The 11,671-nt window shown below is 45.5% G+C and overlaps 1 protein-coding gene across 14 annotated transcripts in view; it reads left to right on the top strand.

Moving 5' to 3' along the window:
• Positions 1 to 11,671, top strand: part of LRRFIP1 (LRR binding FLII interacting protein 1) — a 71,855-nt gene that overhangs the window by 15,138 nt on the left and 45,046 nt on the right. For 5 of the 14 annotated variants that reach the window (XM_019616868.2, XM_031554093.1, XM_031554096.1 and 2 more), the window contains one exon: positions 5,612 to 5,698. In XM_019616868.2, the coding sequence (XP_019472413.1) occupies positions 5,612 to 5,698 (87 nt within the window). Of the gene's footprint in view, positions 1 to 59; positions 368 to 5,401; positions 5,503 to 5,611; positions 5,699 to 11,671 lie in introns of those variants that run through there. The other 9 variants (XM_010713280.3, XM_010713274.3, XM_010713275.3 and 6 more) reach the window with 5 other exon arrangements.

Consider the following 11,671-nt stretch of genomic DNA (forward strand, 5'->3'; position numbering starts at 1 on the left):
AAAAAAAAAAAACCAAACCCAAAAAAACCAAACCAGTGTGAATAGTGATCAATAGAAGCGGCAGCCAGCGTGCAGATAACCGCCGAGGAAGCACGAAGCTCGTGTAGCTGTGACATCGCTGCCTGCGGGCGCTGCTGACTCACAGCGAGCACCGCCAGCCCGCGGGCACGGAGCAGCGCTCGGACTTCGGCTCCGGGAAGTGCCGGCAGCACGTTGTTCCTCCCGGGACGCCGTGCTGCTTTAGCAGCAAAAGCTTGCCGCTCTGCTCTGCGGAGCCGTGTGGGGCTTTTCGCTTCTTTCATGCAAAGATCCAACTGCAGCCATGCCGATGGAAGCGGACTGCCTGAGCCCAGAGGCTCAGAAACTGGTACGGCGGTGTGGGGGTGGGGGTGCTGCGGATCTTACGGTCCAAATCGCAGCCGAGCAGCACCTGTGCTCGTTTAACCCTTCGTGGGCTGCTCAGCCTTTAATCGGCTTTCACGTTGCTTAATAAGCGGTGTCCCTTCTTGGGTGTGCTTGCCCTGAACGTGCCTGCCGCAGTTTAAACCACAGTGGGTTTGATTTCATTACCTCTTGCACGACAGTATCTTTGCAGTCCGTGTTACAGCCCATGTCACACAGCTGTGTGTGAAGCTTACCGTGTGCAGTGAAGCTCTTGGCCACTTAACGAGCTGCTGAGCAATGCTGTGCTCTTTAAGTTGCTTTCTACAGGTTTCTGCTGCATGTGCCTTTGACTGAATTCAAACGTAATAATCGTAGGTGCTTAGAGAAAGTTCTGCTGTTTGTTTTTCTTGTGTATGTGTTTGTAAGATTTGGAACAGTCTGTGAGAATTGTCTCATTTTGGACGTGCTGTGTAATTTACAGCACCTCCATAGCACTGGGTGCCTATTGTTGGCGCTGACTGGCACCCACAAGTAGTTAATTTTTCCCAATGCTTCAAGTTTCCTGAGCCCTTTTAAAAATAAAGTGTAGAAATGTAAGTTATTTGCTTTTCAAATTGACATGAGAGCAGATACGCCAACTTAATTTCTTCTGTGCTTTGTAAGTGAAGTTTAAAAGCAGCCCTGTGTCTCCATGGAACCGTAATAGAGGAGTCACTGGGCTGCTGATGTGGGTTGCTGATCTTATGTCATTCTCCTGGTTCCTCCCTCATCATCACCCTGTAGAGCAGAGGGAAGCCGTCAGACATGTTCATAATGGTCCCCCTGTCTGAAGGATGACGGTGGCCTGTGGTTATTAGAAAGGAATCCTTACCTTTATATTTAGAAGTCATTTGTAAGAGAAAGGTGAAGAGCTGGGCAGGATGTGGGCTGACCAATCCCTGTGTGATTCATTGGCTGATCGTCACATGAGTACAGTAGTGGTGCAGGGTGTACTTAGGCTCCAAGCTCAGATGCAGAGAACATCAGGTAGGTACACTGCTCTGACCTCCGAGCATCATCACCTACATACACCCTTGTTTCAATGCAGAGGAACATGTGATTATTCATGGTGGGCACCAGGAGCTCGAGTGAAGGCAAGGTGAAGATAAACACTGCTATCACTTAGCAAAGGTTGAGCTGATAGATGTGTCTGCTGCCTTATGAGAATCTTGCAAATCAGGTGCTGCTTGTGCAAATAAACCTTACAGTCTTTAGGAGTACAGCAAACCTTGCCAGGTTTCTTTTGACTAATGAAGCATGTGACTTATGTAGATGGAGTGAACAGTTGTGTAACACTTGAAGAAAAAGCTTTGCTGTGCAGGGTACTGGACTGGAATGGCAGCACCAATGAGAAACTGCTCACTGCAAACAAATAGCTGGCTCTGCCTTAAGCATAAGGCAAGAAGCTTATATTAGCCTGAGAATAGTTGTTATAGGAATATGTAATAGCTACTGTGTAGTTTGCAGGTGTATTTTTCTGGTAATGAGGTCAGAGAGTTTTCTGAGCTTGATTTTGTGCTTACAAACCAACACTTGACTGTTAGTCCCCGAAGCAGATTGCTTTGAGTACGTTGGATTTAAGGAGTGCTTTGTATAGATTGCAAACTATTACTATTATGTGTAGCTGTGTGGTAAGTCAACACAGACATTTTCCAATGCTCAGAAAAGCAGCATAATTTCCTGCCTTTGTTGGCTGTTTCTGGGGGCTTCCAGTTTAACAATGACCCCTTGAACATTTCAGAAAGGAAAAGCTCCAAGAATGCACACCTTCAGGATGTGTGTCATTAGCATCTATCTAACCAAGTCATCCAAAGAATTCCCTCATCAGGATAGTAATGAGCAGACATCTACTCCAGGCCAGGAAGCCCTTCTTTTGGTCCCCCTTGCCTTTCAAGTATCAGTGCTGGATGCAGAGCGCTCCTCACTGGTTCCCATCAGTGGCTGAAAAGGGTCAGGATGGCTTCAGCCATCACAGATTCCTAGTTTTCCACACAGCCCTGTGCTGCAGGCTGATTGCTGTTGGAAATGCTGCTTGCCCTGCCCAGCTCATATCCAGTACCTGCCTTTTCTCATCGGTAATGAGCCAGGTTACTTAATGTTAGCCTGCTCAGAGCTGAACGTACTGAACTCCTTAATGCACAATAAAGATCTGCACAACACTGGATTTATCTTTGGGAACTGAACAGGGCTGTGGAGTGCAGAGCAAGCGGACCAACAAAGCAGCCGGCGTTTTGCAGTGCAGTGGGGTGATTGCTTTGGGACTCTGTGTCCATAAATCACCCTGGACAATTGCAATAAAATGACAAAAATGCAGGATGTGTAGCTGGAGTGTTTGAGCAACTCCCTTAAATTAAGGCGATTATTCTTCAGCTGGTGTAGGTTTCCATGTTCTTCTGAGCACTGTGCTGTCTCTCTTCTTGTTTTTCCCACAGGCTTTTACAGAAGCCCCTTAGGGTTTATTTTGGATGACATGCACAATGCAGCTGAAGCTGCCAGCACTCCTTGTCAGATGCACAATAGTTCATAAAGGGAAGTTACAAAGGCTTTCTAATGAGTGCAATTAGGCTTTGTGTTTTTATTCATGTGTTTTTGCCAGTGATCTGCCACTTCTGATTGAGGTATTGCTCATGGAGTCAGTAGTGAATTTTAGGTGGGTTTAAGACTTGCTTCTTTCTATCTCAGTGATTTTCCATCTCAGATCCATTTAATAGCTATTTATTTTGGCAGCCTCGAGACTTCCATTTCAGCTCTTGCAGTCTGAGTTGCAGAAGCCCGCATACATCAGTGTGTACAGTATGCTGAGCACTGAGTCCCTTGCAGGATTTGGGCACCTGCCTCTGCCTTGGAAGTGACTTGGGTCTGGTATTGGACAGGTGCTTGGGCTGGAGGAAGGCCAGATCCATTCAGACAGAGCCCGCTTTGGTATAGACAGCACGGAGAAACGTGAGGTCAGAGCTGCCCCTTGCAGAAATCAGAGTATTGATAGCAGGGCGCTATTAATGCAAAAACAGAACCTAAGTGTGTGGTTTGATAAACATCGACAAGTTGAGTCATGCTCCTGCTTTTGAGGAAGAGGCCCATAATAAATGTGACAGTGTTACATGTTTCTCTGAAGTCTGTAGCTGTCAGTTTGGCTCATGTTAGGATCCTTTGCATGTCTGTGGCACGTGTCATGTTGTTGGGATGGCTGCTACTGTCAGCAGGTGTGCTGTGCTTTTGCACAGGAGAATCTGTGATGGCTTCTGTTGGTCTTCATGCTTACAGCAGGCTTTGTTCCATGCTCGGCTTGCTTCTCCACTTCGAGTTGGAATTCAGTAAAACTGTTCTCACTGAGTGTGAGGTGTGGATTAGGACCCACCCAGTTTGATTTATTTACACTGATCTCATGCGTGTTACCTGTTTTGTCATCACCTGGCTACTGAGAGAATATCAGAAATGTTCATTTTGCTTCCATCATTGTATCTATTAAAATGTGCCGAAGTGGAATCCCACAGGAAAACTGGACCAAGTGTAGAGCAGCGTGGTCTGAGTCGGATGCTGACCATGTTCAGAGGAGGAGGCTGGAGCCTGAATGCCTCTGTACTGCTTTGATGTGGGTCCAAGGAGTGTTCTGGATGGAATAAGTTTCTGTTGACTTCTTGCAAATGTATCAGTAGGTTATGTGCTAATGGCAGGGTTTGATAAGCTTAAAAAAAGAAGTTCAAAAGCTATTTAAAAGGGTTCAGAATATTTTGTTCTCTTGCTTGTCATGACAGATACTAACTGCTGAAGAACCATGTGGCCCTGGAAAGACCAAGTTCATAAAAAACATATGCTAGTTCCAGGATATAAGCCAAGCCAAAGATACTGAAGGAAAATGTATTTTTACTCTTGCATGTCTTTAGGGTTCAAAAATTGGCTTTGTATGAGCAGGCAAGGACTTCAAAGCTAAAATACAATAAATTAGAGACTACCCATGGATTGGCACTTGAAACCAAAATGTGTCATATATATGTATATGTAATGTCATCTAATGGGATGTTCCACAAAGAAACAATTCATTTATTGCAGTCAGTATCCAGGGAACAGGCAAGCCTTGTTCCCAGGGAGGACTTAGAATAACTTACAAAGCATCGTTTTTCCCTTGCATCTTGAAAGTTTCTTCGTTTTCCAAGTTGCTTCATTTTGTTGTATGCTGGAGAGAGAATATATGCTTCTACAATACTGCTCGCAAGTGTGTGAATCCCTTTGCCCTTGTAATATCACACAGAACCACAGAATTGAATGGGCTGGAAGAGACCTCCATAGATCATTGAGTCCAACCCTCACACAGTAAGGCTCTGGAGGCAGAGAGGAGAGGAATGTGTTCCCAGGTTGGTGAGAACACACGGTGCCTCCAGCTCCCTGCCCAGCTCTCCTGTCTTGTGCTGGGGGAGCAGCTCTCTGTCCCACTGCACACAGCCTGAGCTGACTTTGCACATGAGGCTTCCTGTTTTTGCCTGGTATTAAAAGCAGATAATTAAAACTGTTACTTTGCAACATGTTCTGGCACTTCCAAACCCGATGAAATGAGGAAGCTTAATAGATCTCATGGGAGGCCCGTGCTTGGCAGGCATCCACTCCGGAGAGGTTTGGATTTGAATGCCACCGTCTGGATGCTCTAGTTGAGCTGGTGCATTTTCTCAGGTTCCCTGTTTCCTTGCCTGGATCGTTCCAGCCTTGACTGAGTGTAGTTGTGCTGAGCTGCTGCGCCTGTGTGTGTGCAGTGTCAGCTCTTGGGGAAAGCGGCACGTAACGTGTTTGCTGTTTGTCTAATTAATTCATCAATAAAAAATAATGTGCACCGCAGGGAAGGAAAAAAAAAGCAACAAAAAAACCAAGCCAGACCTGCCCTTCTGAAATAAGTAAATAAACCTGTTTTCTCCATTGCAGCACTTCCTCTCTATCTGCACAAACAGTAATTACAGAGATACAGGGCGCATCTCAAGGCAGCTGCTCACTGGGGTTGGTGCCTACGCTCGGCTGTATTACCTGCTGGTGAAGCATAACGAGTTATGGAAGGCAGGGCCATTGCTAGCAGTAGGGAATTAACTCCTACAGGTGTGTTTACAGCCTTCCAGAGCTTAACCTCCGTATTTGGCACCCTGAGCGCGCGTGCCTCACATTGAACTGTGTGCCTTTGGTCTCACTGCTGTGTTCCCATCCGCAGGCTGAAGCAAGGCTGGCGGCAAAGCGAGCAGCACGGGCAGAGGCACGGGAGATCCGGATGAAGGAACTCGAGCGGCAGCAAAAAGAGGTACGTCTGTGGGGTAAGGGGACAGGTGGCCCATCTGCTTTCTTATAGGTTGCTCCAGGATCTGGGATCAAGAGTTAACTTATGCTTTGCTGAAGCCTTTGTCTGTGCAGAGCTGGTGCTGCTCCGTTTGTGGATCACAGGAAAGAAAATGACTGAAATTTGGGATTGCGACAACGACTTTGTTTCAGTGAAGTTGGTTTAATTATTCACAGAGAACACTGGTGGTTATTTGTAATCACTGTTTAATATTAAACTTGGAGAACCATGGCCTGGCTGTATGTGTGCTGGAAATGGATTCTTGGCACTTCATTAGAACAACAAATAGCGAGGAAGACTCCTGGCTGTCCTGTAGCTCTCTGCTTGCAAACCGAGGTGGGCATTGCGATTGCCCTGTTTATAAAAATGATGGTCTGCTGTGAGCAGGAGGAAAACTTGGTAACCAAAGCAAGGGGACTGTATTTGGTAAAACATAACCCTGTGCAGGGTCTGGGGAAGAGCTCGTTGTTTTTATGCAGTCAGTATGTGCAGAATCATGGGCCTCCATTGTAGGAATCGTCACGAATGCCTGTGAAGACCCAAGCATTTTGTTCTGCTTCTGTTGTGCTTGATGCGCCAGAGCTGTACTCAGTTGTTAACGCTACTTCAGGAAACAGTAGTGGTTTATTTTGAAGCTGTACAAGTTAAAGGAATTAGGATGAGGCTACAGGCAGATTGGCACAGGCAGACCAGTGATAAGAACCAGCAGGGTTTAAAAATTTCATTAAACGCACACCAAGGAATGCAAGAACAGAAGAGATGTAGCAAGGTCAACGACAATCAATGTTTATTACTCAAACGAAGTAAGTTTTGATGGCAAGGGAAGAAATAAGGAGTCTATAGGTGTTATGTGAGATGATTAAATGTAGGTGCGTGCTTTGGGGTGCAGGGAAGGATTTGGTTTAGCTTTAAAATGGCAAATCAGGTTGCAGTAGCAGACCAGCATTGGTGTAGGCTGCAGTAACCACCCTGGAGCAGAAGCAGGTGGGCAGTTTGCCCATACTGAGCATTGTGCCGAAGTGCCTCATCTAGCTGAGGCATGTTTGGATGTTTCTTAACACCCATCAGCTGCAGTGAGGTTTAGATATACCTACAGACACACCAGTAGTCAGAGCTGCAGAGGAGCATTGTTTGTGGAAGAGAGGAGCCTGTTAGTACTCCAGCTGCTGCTTTTTGAAAGATGTTTCTTGTAACCTGGATCACATTCAGAAGGTCCAGACTGTGGATAAGCGCTGGTACCATCAAGCATCGTGGTGTGCCTGTAGCCCAAGTGCTGGGATCAGCTCAGCAGCCTTTGGAAGCTCCATGGCAAACAAGCACAAAGTGTTTTGTTTGGGCAGCAAACTAAATATGGGTGTCGTGGCAGCTGACAATGGTGTTACCATCTAATTTGCAGATAATACTAATGAGACTTGATGACCCCTTGAAGATTAAAAGCTGATGCTGCAAAGAACATCCTTGTAAATTGAGATGTTGGTATGAAAGCTAAAGCTTGAAAAGATTCTGTGCATGCTCCTGCAGATAACTGATCTGAAACTTGGTGGAAATTGCCTTATGTGGATGGAATTTGAATGGTACAGCATGTCATTCTGAAGTATGAAATTCAGTGCAAGCTCACTCAGATATTCCCTACAATCTGTTTTGTAATTCATTGGCATAGATCGCAAAACATGACTACACAATTGTTTAATATTTCGCAAGCTTTGGATATTCCCTGAATTTTTCACATAGCTTCATCTCAACCCCCAGATAGAAGGTAGAGCTAATGAGGATGTCTGCACGAAGCTGTTTGTTGCCACAGATATATCACAAATATAATGAAAGAGAGCACAGATAAAGAAGATTCCAAGTAGGAAGCAGCACAAGAGATCTGGCACTTTCCCCTTCTTCTTGGGGGAGAACAGACTGTGATACTGGTGTCTGTACAGCTTGTCTGCCATCTTCCCCATCTTCTCAAACTTTTCAGGGCAATAAATAGCACATTCACACATGTCAAAGAAGAAGAACTTAAAGCACTTGCTCTACTACTTCAGGAGATTTTTAGAGCCAGTTATGGGAGTTAAAAAGCAGTAAGTAAATTTATTGCATATGTGTGATTTCGTGCTTAAAGCAGCATACTTGCTCTGACAGGCTTCTTGTGAAGCATGGATCTTCCAGGAATATAGATATATATTGTTAGTCTAGGTTGCAAGTTACCAGATGTTACTGTTACAAGCTATAAACAAAGCAGTATAGCTCTCACTGGCACTGCAATAAGGTGTTGTAATATTTGGATGTGGACTGGAAACTGGCTTCCCTCATGCCCACCATCTAATATTAGTGATGTTTCTTAGCCTCTCTCTCATTTTCCTACCCTTAAAATAATGGGATAATTTCTGCATCATGAATGTAAGTATATTATTTAAGTGATGTTTGCATTTCTGGCAAGAACAACACACCAGGTATCTGTTGTTCTTGTTCCCATAAATGTTTCTATATGTAGGAGCAACCTTTTTATTAGGATGCTATTAAAAGGCCACGTTCTGTAGGCTAGCTTATATGTGAAGAATGCACCAAAGATTAGTCACAACTGCATAATAAAGCTCATCAGTAAATGGTGGGGATACGTGACACCATGTCCAGCTCCTCGTTTGGCAGGATTTAATGCAGCACACAGAACTGGCAGCAGAAAGTCCAGCATAGTTGGTTATTCTGGAGATTCAAATTGTATTTATCAGGCAGCTTGGTTTTACATAGTGGTAAGCGTGCTTGCTGCAGGTATGGGTTGAGCCCCTGTGTAATGTCTATGCAGAAGGGTAGATTTAGTAAATTCAGGTTGAAATACAAGCGCACAGGGGGGCTTTGAGAGAAAACTTATTGCATTGCATTGTGAGATGTGGTAAAGCTCCAGCGGAAGGCTGCTGCAGGTCTCTGTGGTGGGGCAGGAATCCAGGTGTTTGGAGAGGTGGTTTTGTTTGATCACCTGATACTATCTTGGGGCAGGCAGCAGGAAAAGCAGGCGTGCCAGGGTGCTCTCAGACAGAGGGAGCTGAGGAGAGCATGCCTCCAAGTTTCATAGAGATGTGAGCTGGGTAAATGAGGAGCCTGCTCTGAAAGAACATGAGCTCCAGAGCTGTGATCTGATACGTACTGATCTGTGAAGATAGAGCTGGTGGTCACTCTCACATCACATGCATTTGGCAGAGAAAGGGTTCCTCATCATGAGACTCTAGGAAAGGCACGGATCTGCTAAACACAGCTGCAGGAACTTGTTGTTCTGTGCTTCTTGTTGTTCTCCACCAAAGATGTAAATGATTAATAGGGAGGTTGCTGTAGGTTTTCCTGGCATCCTTCAGCACGCAGTCTGTGCAGGAGAGGCAAATGCCAATGCACTTTCTCAGCTGTGTGGGTGGCTGCAATAGGTGGCTCTTAGTGCCCTGCCTGCTTCCAGGCTGCAGGTCCCACCCTGCTGGGCCCTGTGTTTTCCCCTGCCACACTGCCATGGCCTTTAAACATTTGGTTTACAGTTGCTGAGTCAAAGGTCAGTCGATCTGGATCCTACTGTAGAGTTATGTTTGGTACCGAGTCAAATACTTGTGTGCATTCTGACATTTATTTTTAATTGACACAGCAGAACAAGGCAGGAGTTGGCTCAGTAGCTCACAGTAACAAACTGTAAATTCTAGTGGGGTTACCAGGTTAAAGAGAAGATTTTTTTGTATGTGTTTTTCCCTTGCAATAATACATACTAAAGTTTTCTTTTTTTTTTTTAAGAAACGTTTAACTGTTGAGTGCCAGGGCACTTAGCATTAATGGCTAATTGGGAATAATGTTTTATGTAGGAGTACGTTCTGTGTTCTGCTGGCAGGACTCAGTTGTCTCTTTGAGGACTGACAGTGGGAGACCACTGTTTAAGCTGATATTAAAGCCTGAAGGGAAGAGAGAGAGAGAGAGAGAGAGAGGGAGAGAGAGATCTCCTCCCATTCTGTAATCTGCAGGATAAGGTTCCTGCATGGCAGTTCACGCAGCAGATGAGCCTCTGCTTTTAGTTCAGGGCAGGTGCTCTGTACGTGTCTCCTCGCTTCGTTTTCAGCTTAGCACAACACTTGCCTTTGCAGTTTTGTACATTCTTTCTTTGCCAACGGACTTATTTGCACATACTTCTGTCTTTGCATTCATGCTTTGGTGAAGTAAAATATGTTACTGGTACTTCGTTGTGGCTTTTTTTTTTTTTTCCCATGTCATTTGCAGCCTGTGAATGTAAATGTACTAAAGGCAAGCTAACGTGAGAACACCCTTGATCTGCTTTCAGGTCCTGTTGACTCATGACTTAGGCCCCTTTTTTCCCTTGCTAGGATTTAGTGGCTGCAAGCCTGAGCTGAGTCAGCAGGTCCTGTGTGACAGCTGGCATTGGAAGTGTTTGGAGCCATTTCAGATCCTTGGCAGTGCAGGAAAAACTAGAGAAGAGCATTGGTGTTTGAATGGAAGGTGGGAGGCTGACCATGAAACTTGGTGCTGATGGATGTGGAGAAGAAACTAAGGAGCTCGTGAAGGTTATCTGTGTCTTTCTTGCACAAATAGTGTGAAGGTGCAGAGGGTACTGTACTGATTAGAGATGGGTTGCATTGGAGCAGAGCTGCTGTGACCACGCTATGGGCTGACCAAAACAATCCCAGGTTTCCAAAATGCTGAGGAAGTTCTGATGATGCTCTGTCCTTGTGCTGCTCTGCACTGTTTGCAGTGTCTGGACTGAAACAAGGGCCTCATTGTTGTCTTGGCTGTTGGCAGTCTGGGTCCTGGGCACACAGGGATTTCTGCACACAGCAGGGACACCTGCTATGCTGAGCCTGAAGCACTCCATTTGAAAAATAGAGGAGCTATCGTGTTGTCCCAAAGGCATGGGACAGCTATCAGAAAGCATCATTCATGTGCAAGTGGTGTCAGTGTGCCCCAAAGCTTGGCTGTACCTGTTAGCCAAGCCCTGGCAGGGTATGTTTCAAAGGAGCATAATGTGGGTGAAACAACAGCGTGGCAATCTTAAACCTGTAACAGCCGCCTGCTAATTGCCACATGTAAAAGTGCAGTGCTTGAATGGATGAAAAGCACCCTCCATATGCAGATTAGAGTTGCTGTGTGTTCTTGGGAGCTGTGGGAGGCTTTAGTTCAGTTTCTTCTTATGGGCTTTCTTAGTGCAAGATAAAGTGAGGTGATTAGTTGTGTGGGAAAGCTAGCCTTAACTGTGGGTCTTGGTTATCCCCTGTGCATTTGTAGGAATAGGAATCAACGCTTTGAAGGTATTAAGTTGGCTTCTGCAGTTGTCCTTCACAGTCAAGAAAGTGAACCTGAGCCGGTTCCGGAGGCAGTGATTGAAAGGAGCATGCTTTGCACACAGCACTGGGATCTGGGTTCACCTGAGGTGGCCCAGGAGGGCCATGGATGGCAGAGATCCATGGGTGTATATCCAGAAGTACGGGGATTGCCTGCCCTGCCACCTTCTGACCAGCAGAAGGGATAGAGTCCAAGCACTCTCCCCTTCCCCCAGGTCCCATTCATATAGCAGAGGGCTGGGAGTTGCATTCATCCAAAGTCAGTGCTCATCTGACAGTAAGACAGCTGGTGGTTCTGAACAGCATTGTCATTTTCTGCTACAGATACAAAGCTCAAAAGGTGCTCAGCAGAGGAGTGTGGAGAATGAAGCTGCAATTTCCTTCTGAATTTGGGTAGCAGCTAGGTAACTTTTGAACAAGGAGGGAGGTCTCTTGCAAAAAACAAAACCTGCAGAGATCCTGCAGTTCTGGCAGTACATGTTAAAATGCTCTGAAAATCTCTTGCACAAGTTTATGCTGTCCTGCACACAGCTAAAAGATAGGTAGCATTGATGATATTTGTTTCATCAGCTAAGGAGAACTTTGTCCTTAAGAGAAAAATGGATTGTTTGTAGTTAGTTCTTCTTTTTTT

The sequence above is a fragment of the Meleagris gallopavo genome, chromosome 7 (genome assembly GCF_000146605.3).
Source record: "Meleagris gallopavo isolate NT-WF06-2002-E0010 breed Aviagen turkey brand Nicholas breeding stock chromosome 7, Turkey_5.1, whole genome shotgun sequence".
NCBI classification, from domain to species: domain Eukaryota; kingdom Metazoa; phylum Chordata; class Aves; order Galliformes; family Phasianidae; genus Meleagris; species Meleagris gallopavo.